This window comes from Ornithorhynchus anatinus, chromosome 2 (assembly GCF_004115215.2).
Source record: "Ornithorhynchus anatinus isolate Pmale09 chromosome 2, mOrnAna1.pri.v4, whole genome shotgun sequence".
NCBI classification, from domain to species: domain Eukaryota; kingdom Metazoa; phylum Chordata; class Mammalia; order Monotremata; family Ornithorhynchidae; genus Ornithorhynchus; species Ornithorhynchus anatinus.
In genome coordinates, this window is record NC_041729.1 from 25,550,939 (window position 1) to 25,559,127 (window position 8,189).

Sequence of the window (8,189 nt, forward strand, 5' to 3'; positions counted from 1 at the left end):
CGGTCTCGCCCATCCCGCCGTCGACCCCCGGGTCACGTCCTCCCGCGGTCCCGGAACGCCCTCCCTCCTCACCTCCGCCAAACTGATTCTCTTTCCCTCTTCAAAACCCTACTTAAAAATCACCTCCTCCAAGAGGCCTTCCCAGACTGAGCTCCTCTTCTCCCTCTACTCCCTCTGCCATCCCCCCTTTACCTCTCCGCAGCTAAAGCCTCATTTTCCCCTTTTCCCTCTGCTCCTCCACCTCTCCCTTCCCATCCCCACAGCACTGTACTCGTCCGCTCGACTGTATATATTTTCGTTACCCTATTTATTTTGTTAATGAATTGTACATCGCCTCGATTCTATTTAGTTGCCATTGTTTTTACGAGATGTTCTTCCTCTTGACGCTGTTTAGTGCCATTGTTCTCGTCTGTCCGTCTCCCCCGATTAGACCGTAAGCCCGTCAAACGGCAGGGACTGTCTCTATCTGTTGCCGACTTGTTCATCCCAAGCGCTTAGTACAGTGCTCTGCACATAGTAAGCGCTCAATAAATACCATTGAATGAATGAAAAGGTGATTGAGTACTTTAAAGCTGATGGGAAGGAGTTTCTGTTTGATGCTGAGGTGGATGGACAACACTGGAAGTTCTTGAGGAATGCAAATTTCAGAACCGAGTTCTGCTTGCAGTAAACATTCTATCAAGAATAATAATAATAATTAGGTTATCTGTTAAGCACGTATTATGTGCCAGGCACTGTACTAAATGTGTGGCTCAATGGGAAAGAGCACAGACTTGGAAGTCAGAAATCATGGGTTCACATCCCGGCTCTGAGCCGGCTCTTGAACCTACATTTTCCTTCTACACATGTTTAAGTCTCCTGTATCACTAGAGTCTCTGAGCCCTCCGGTGACTGGCCCATGGCAATCGGCCGTGTTCTGATTTTCTGCACTGAGGAAGGGTGGGGCCCTCTAGGGCCACTGGTCACCACTCACTAGTCACCCCTGGGAACGAGTTGCCGCTTTGAGAGAGGTACCCAAATGAGACCAGCAGATCATTTAATTCTGATCCTCAGCCTAGGAGTTCACCGGTCCAGGCCCAGAAGGACCAGTGCCCAGATGTGATGGCTTCAGAGAGAGCACGGCAAAATCTTGAGAGCTAGAGAGGAAGAAGCAGTTCTTAAGAACGATATTGAGCGGGATTGGTGCTGCCGGGAGGAGAGTCGGCTGAGCAGCCGTCACCCATCACCCCGAGGTCTGGAGTCGAGAAACCACAGACAGGATGAGGACAGGAGATTACAGGTCATTCCACTTTTTTCCAGTGACTTAAATAATCAAGAATACAACAATTGTCACTTTCTTTATCTTTATTCATTTTAAATAACATTGATATTAACGAAGATGATGAGGAGTGAAGGGGGGAACCATGAGGACCAGCCCCAAGGGAAGAGAGAGAGAGAGAGAAAGAGAGGGAGAGGGAGAGAGGAGTCACGCCCCCCCCCCCTTCCCAGTCCCCATTGAGACGGCCTTTCTCCTCCAGTCCTCAGGTGCGCATCTAGTTTCCGTCCCCTTGAGGAATATTCTCGAGGATCCAGGAGGTGTACGTGGCCACGTCGGTGTAGACACCAGGGTGGTTGGGGGAGCCGCAGTCCACCCCCCAGCTCACTATGCCGGTCAGCACCCAGACTCCATTCACTGGGCAGGAAAGAGGGCCCCCAGAGTCACCCTGCAACAGAACAAAGAGTGCAGTACAATAGAGTTGATAGACACATTCTTGATAGACACATTCCCTGCCCACAACGAGCTTACGTTGTGGGTGAGGAACGTGAGGGTTGCCCACTGAGTAGGACCCAACTAGGGAGAACCGGGGTGCGTTTCCTTACGAAGCAGACGTCCCGCTTGCCCTCTGGGTAGCCGGCACAGATCATGCCCTCTACGATGATGGGGCCCTTAGGAAGATCGTTGTCATCCCGTGGGGAGGGGCTGGTGGGAGAAGGCTGATCGGACAGATGGTAGAGGTCATCACAGGCCTCACGGTAGATGAGAGGCAATTCGATCTTCTGGAGAGCCTGGGGAGGTGGCAGGTTTCCACCTGGGAGAAGAGCAAGAGAGAGGGCAAGGATTTGATCTGAGCCTCAGCTCTGCCCCACAGATAAGAACTGGGACTATGGGGGCCAGAGGGATGAATGATACATGGCTTTCAGGAGAGAATTAATTATGACAATATAATAATAATTATTATCATTATTATTATGATTATAGTATTTTTCAATGTTTACCATGGGCTAAGTCCCATACTGGGATAGACACAAGACTATCAGGTTGGACACAGTCCCTACCTCTCATGAGGCCCACAGTCTCAGTAAAAGCAGTAACAGGTATTGAATACTCATTCTACAGATGAGTAAATTGAGGCATGGAGCAGTTAGGTGATTTGTCCAAAAGGCAAGTGTTGGAGCCGGGGGGAGAACCTAGGTCCTCTGACTCCCGGGCCTGTGCTTTTCCCACCATATCAGGCTGCTTCAGAGAGAACTTGAAAAGAGGCCTGGAAGGAGGTTTAGCCATTGGATGAGATTCTGGGGTGGATGGAAAGAGGGGGAGGAGGGGACCAGGGCGTTATGGGGTGAGCTTGGTGAAGTAAGGGGAGACGGGGCTGGGAACAGGAGGTGGTTCCTGGGAGGAGAGCAGGGTGTGGGGAGGAGTCAGGGTCTGAGGGCCAGGAGGTCCACTTCAGAGCATGGCTGAGTCCTCAGGGAAAGCAAGGGCTGGGTAGGGTGGGAGGGGGGCTAGCTGGGATGTGGAATCCTAGTTAGGGTTAGGGTTATATCAGGGGCTGGTTGCCTCACCTTCCACCCCGAGGCTTCCCCACCCAGTCGCCCAGCAGGGTGTGCCGGAGGCGGGCCGGGAGGAGTTGTCGGCGATGCAGATGGGCTGAATCTTCTCTGTGAAGGACACTGGTTCTGAGAGCTCCAGGAGGGCAATGTCACTGCTGTCTTTGATGTGAGCTGTGAAGTCTGGGTGCGCCACAATCTTTTTCACTTTGCGGACGACGCCATCCGGGCCGATAGGCTCCAGGGTGTTTGTTCCCAGGACCACGGAATAATCGGACGGCTCCCGACTGGGGGAGGAAGGAAGATAGAAAGGACCACTCACCTATTTTTCCACAAGTGCCGTTTTCCACTCTGGATGAGTGGATTTTTTTTTTTCATGTGGCAGGAGGCAGGAAGGAGGAGGGATCTGTAAACCGTACAACCTGTTTTGGGCCTTCATCACTTCTTCCTCTACAACTCACACAACTACCTGCCTTGACGGATTGTGATTTCACCTCACATTCTATAACTCTCCCCTTACTCCTTGCGGTCTCCTCCCACTCAAGGTGCCCCGACCCTCCTCCATCATCCCCTGTCGTTCTTTCAGGGTCCCCTGCCCGGTGGCCATTTTGTCTCTTGCTCCAGGTGAGCGTCTTCTCCTTTATAACCCATTAACCATCTCATCTTTTTCAAGCCCCAGGTGTCCTGCCTCACCAAGCTCTCATCTTCTCTCCCACTGCCCTTTTTCCTCTTAAGTGAAGGGAGTTCTTAGAGGAATCCCCTAGAGGTTGGGTGGCCATTTGTCCTGGCTTAGTGAGGACTGTCTGGAATTTTGGGGGCCATCTTGAATATTTTGAGGCCATTCCAGCCAATTGGAGAAAACAACCAGGTGTGCCCAAATCGGGACAGTTATGGCCAAGCTGGTCTTCCACCCACCCCACCTGCTCAAGGTCATTATCAACCACTAGCTTGCCAAAACTGGTCTGGAGCATGCTCAGTGCCGATTCCACTGGGGTTTCACAGCACTCTAGGACTTGTGATGTAACCTCAATTGCTTGGAGACTCTAACCCCACACTTCTGGTCTTCCCCCCTCCTCCCTTGCCTTGATTCTCCTGCACATTCAGGTGGAGAGACAAGGGACGGGGTGCGAGCCGAAGATAGGAGGCCTGATACCCCAGTTTTCAACCAAGGCGAAATGGCCAGCTTACTGGAATACGCAATGGGCGGCAGTGAGGACCCAGGAGTTGGTGAGCAGGCTGCCTCCACAGTAGTGTGAGTCACGCAAAAAGAGGCTGATCTGCCAGGGCCATTCTCCATCCTTGGCATCCTCTCCCCCGACCACCCGATTAAAGTTGGAAGATTGGCCGCAGACTGTAGGGAGAGAGAGAGAGTCGAGAGCGCATCAGCCCGAGCTCCCAGGATCCAGGCGTCCTGGTCTCCACCCTTCAAACCCTCCCTTCTCCCCCGGCCTCAGCCTTCCCCCACTCCCTCTTTCCTTCAGCTCTCCTTCCTAACTTCAGTTTCTCTGAGAGCCCAGGACCGATTCTGTCCCCAGCTCCTCTTCACCTATATTAAAGTTGGTCTGATTTTCTCCTTCTTCAGGGTCGTCCAAGCCGTAAGTCTCAGCAAGGGGAAGGGTGGAGCCCGAAGGGACGAGAAGAACTATCCCTGTGGAGAAAAGAACCCAAGGAGTTCGCCAACCCATCTTGCCTCCAAAAGGAGATCGGGGAGAAGCAGCTGCCAGATCTGGGAAGGGGCAGGTGAGTCGCTGAGAGATAGGGACTCCATAGTCCCTCCCTGGGCAGGTGATGCAAGAGTCAGGCTCAGAAAAGAGGACTCCTGGGTGTGGCCCTAGGAAGTCAGCAGGGCAGGGGATAAGGGTGAAGTACATGGTTTCCCCTGAAATGGCATGAAGGCCTGTAGACACCAAGCATTTGGATTTGAGGGGCAAAAGGGAGAGCTGAGAGTTCAGGGAACACCTGAGGGTGACAGAAAGGGTCAGCGGGGTAGCGGGGAGATGGGAACTCCGGGGCCCAACTAAAGGGGCTGGGGTGGAATGGGGACTCCTTGGTCCAATACAGGAGCTGGGGGGAGTAGGTCCAGAGGGTAGTGGGGACTCTTGGGACCAGAGGAGAGCTGGGGTCTCCAGAATTTGTTTGGAAGGTGCTGGAGATGCACCGGACCTGGAGGGAGAGAGGAAATTGTGGAAGGGGCCTCCTGTAACTCACCAAGCACAGTCACCAACCCCAGAGCCCAAACTTTGCAAGTCATCTCCATGGCTGCTGCTCACCCCAACTGCGGTCCGTGTTCCACCCAGGCCCAATATAAAGCCCCAACCAGGACCCTCCCACCATCCCACCCCGCCCAAACTCCACCTTCTTTTCCCTCTGTCCCTCTTTGTCCCTGCTCCTGACCTCTCCTCTCCTACTCCCTCCCTCCAGGACTTCTATTCCAGGGTCCTCTCTGGCCTGTCCCCTTCTCAGCCCAGTGAGCTCACACCACCAGCCCCTCTTTTCCTCCTGCCTTGGAAGCCTGCCCACTGAGCTCTGAGAACAGAGAGAAAAATTGGGGGGTTTGGGGATAAGAGGACACAGGGTCTGTGGGAATATGGGTCTCTGGGTTGGAAAGAAGCTGGCTCTGACTAAGCCAGGAGCTCCCCTGGGCCACTAGGCAGGCGCTCAACTCTGTGAGAAAGTATTTTTCTTCTGGTACCTGGTCCCTAGGTGTCCTCTAGATTTTTCCATCTCAGGGTGATCTGAAACAGCCTCCCCTCTGACCTTGGTCACTTCTTTCATTTTCTTTCCCCCTTCTTGAACCAGAATGACTACTCTCCAGCCAGCTTCTAGGTACGCTCCTTAAGTGCCATGGCTCTTGTAGGCCTAATCCTAGCCTCTGACAAGGCCATAGTCAAACGCACGCTCCGCACAACTCTTGCCATAACACACCCAACTGTTGCTGTAGCCTCGGCCTGCCAGCAGAGCTGAAGGAGGAAGAGCAGAAGAAGGAGGAGGATGAAGAGGAGAAGGAAAAGGAGGAGGAGGAGAATGTGAGCTCCATGTGGGACAGGGACTGTGTTCAAACTGATTAACTTGTGTCTACCCCAGTGCCTAGACCAGTGCTTGATACTTAACAAGAGCTTAACAAGTACAATAATTATTATTAAGAAGTAGGAGGAGAAGCAGGAAGAGGAGGAAGCCAGAAATGCACTTGTCTTCTCCCAGAGTTCCTCCCTCAGGATTTCTGCCGCCTAGCCCTCCCCCAGGTCCTTTCCCAAAAACCCAGAGAGGTGGAATGGGCAAGGCAGGAATGCTCACAGACATGCACAGAGAACAAAGAAACAGTGTCCTGGTGCTCTCATTCTGAGAAGGGAAAAAAAGAGTTACCAGATGGTGACTTTGGCACCAAAGTTCTTCCCAGACCCAGTTCCAATCCACAGAGATTAGGCTAACTGACCTTCATTCCTTGGCTTTAGGTGGGTTCACCTGCCTTTCCTCGAATTCTTCAAATTCCTTTCACAAGAGGGTGATCTTTGCCACCACTTTCCCTTCTTCTTAGTTCTTACTCAATTCCACTAGCTCCTCCACCCCCACTGCCTTCAGTCAGTCAATCATATTTACTGAGCACTCACTGTGTGCAGTGCTCTGTACTGAGTGCTTGGGAAAGTACAATATAACAGCATAAGAGACAAATTCCCCACCCACAATAAAGACTTTGAAGCTGGGGGAAGAGTAATTCCCTGTTGGATGTGAGGAGGGAGGGCATTCCAGGCCAGAGGCAGGACATGGATGAGATGTCAGCCTCGAGATAGACGAGATCGAGGTTCAGTGAGAAGGTTAGCATAAGAGGAGCGAAGTGTGTGGGCTGGGTTGTAGTAGGAAAATAGCAAGATGAGGTAGGAGTGGGCAACCTGAATATCTTCTATCTATCCCAGCATTTAGGACAGGGCTTGATATTCACTAAGCAATTAAAAAGTATCATGATTATTATAAGTGCTGTGGGACTGATGGTGGGGTGAATACAGTGAATACAAGTGATTGATTGATTGTAAAACACTTGCTCTGTCCTAAATGTTAGGGTGACATAGTATAATCAGATGAGACCCAGTCCCTGTCCCACACGTGACTCAGAGTCTAAAGGGTCGAGGCAAACACAGGCATTTCACAAGCATCAGTACTGTTGGGGAATCTGAAGCACAGAGAAGTTAAGTGAATTTTCCAGGATCACAGAGCAGGCAAGTGACCAAGGCAGGATTAGAACCCCGGTCTATAGACTGCCAGGCCATTGTTCTTTCCACTAGGAAAAATTGCTTCCTTTCTCTCTCTGGGCCCTGGTTTTTCCTCCTCCTCTAGGTCAAGTTTTTCTTCTCCTCCTGCTTAAATCTCTTGTGTCTCTACAGTCTCTGAACCCTAATGTGACTGGCCCTTGGAAATTAGACACATTTCGATTACCTCCCTTCCCCCTGCCGGAAAAAGTGTGGTGTCCTCTGGGACCACCAATTGCCACTTACCAGCCATCACTTCACCAAGTTGCCTCTTTGGGAGAGGTTCCCAAAAGTGAGCAGCAGATCTTTTTTTTTGTGACCCCGACCGGGGGGTCCACGGGCCCAGGCCCAGATCTTCTCCAGGGCCCTGTTCAGAGCTAGAAGGTGTCTTGGGACTAGACAGGGAACTGATGGAATTGGATCTGGTAAGTGGAGGGACTGATGGATCCTGAGCGGGAAGTAACAAGAGAGCTGAGCTGGTAAGTCTCCAGGAGAGAGAAAGTCACAAGGAAGAAGTAGGATTTGGTGGGTAAGTCTGCTGGGCCTGGGAAGAGATGGTGGAAGGCTGGGAGGTAGAAAGAGTGGAACTTTAAATAAGGACCACTGCCCAAATGTGACGGTTGATGGCCGGGAGAGAGCCCAGAAAAATCTTTGAGAACCAGATGGGGAGAAGCAGCTTCTAAGTACCATATTGAGTGGAACTGGTCCTGCCAAGAGGAGAGTCAGCTGAGCAGCCGTGACCCATCTCCCCAAGGTCCAGAGTCTGGAGACCACAGACAGGAAAAGGACAGGATGGGAGCTCCCGCACTGCCCTTGGAGAAGAGGACTGAAGCACTGAATCTGAATCACAGCCCAGCTTGGAGGCCCAGGGTGGGTGACAGAACGTTCATTTCTATTCACTTTTTTCTCATGTCTTAAGAAACCAAGAATCCAACAATTATCACTTTCCTTGTCTTTATTCATATGAAATAACATCAATATTTATTACAATGTTGAGAGTTGAGGGGGAATCGAGGGAGCCATGGGGACCAGTCCCAAGGGATGAGAGAGAAATAGAGAGATGGGGAGGAGAAGGAGGAAGACAGAGGGAGAAAGCTGTCACCATTAGCATCTCAGGACAGGGTGAGACAGCTTTTCTCC

At 51.7% G+C, this 8,189-nt stretch overlaps 1 protein-coding gene across 1 annotated transcript; it reads right to left on the bottom strand.

Annotated features, from left to right (window-relative positions):
• Positions 1-1,532: 1,532 nt before the first annotated feature.
• LOC114809101 (serine protease 33-like) lies at positions 1,533-7,302 on the bottom strand. Its single transcript, XM_029058051.1, has 7 exons — positions 7,296-7,302; positions 5,706-5,768; positions 4,355-4,456; positions 3,997-4,159; positions 2,824-3,095; positions 1,861-2,069; positions 1,533-1,703 (listed from the first exon to the last, which is right to left on the bottom strand). The coding sequence occupies exons 1-7, from the start codon at positions 7,300-7,302 to the stop codon at positions 1,533-1,535; spliced, it is 987 nt and encodes a 328-aa protein (XP_028913884.1).
• Between the last annotated feature and the right edge of the window lie 887 nt (positions 7,303-8,189).

Coding starts and splice junctions, on each gene's coding strand:
- LOC114809101 (XM_029058051.1), bottom strand. Junction 3,096..3,996: donor GCCGCCCATTGCGTATTCCA/GTAAGCTGGCCA, acceptor TTCCTCCCCCAG/TCGGGAGCCGTCCGATTATT. Junction 2,070..2,823: donor GGGAAGCCTCGGGGTGGAAG/GTGAGGCAACCA, acceptor CTCTTCTCCCAG/GTGGAAACCTGCCACCTCCC.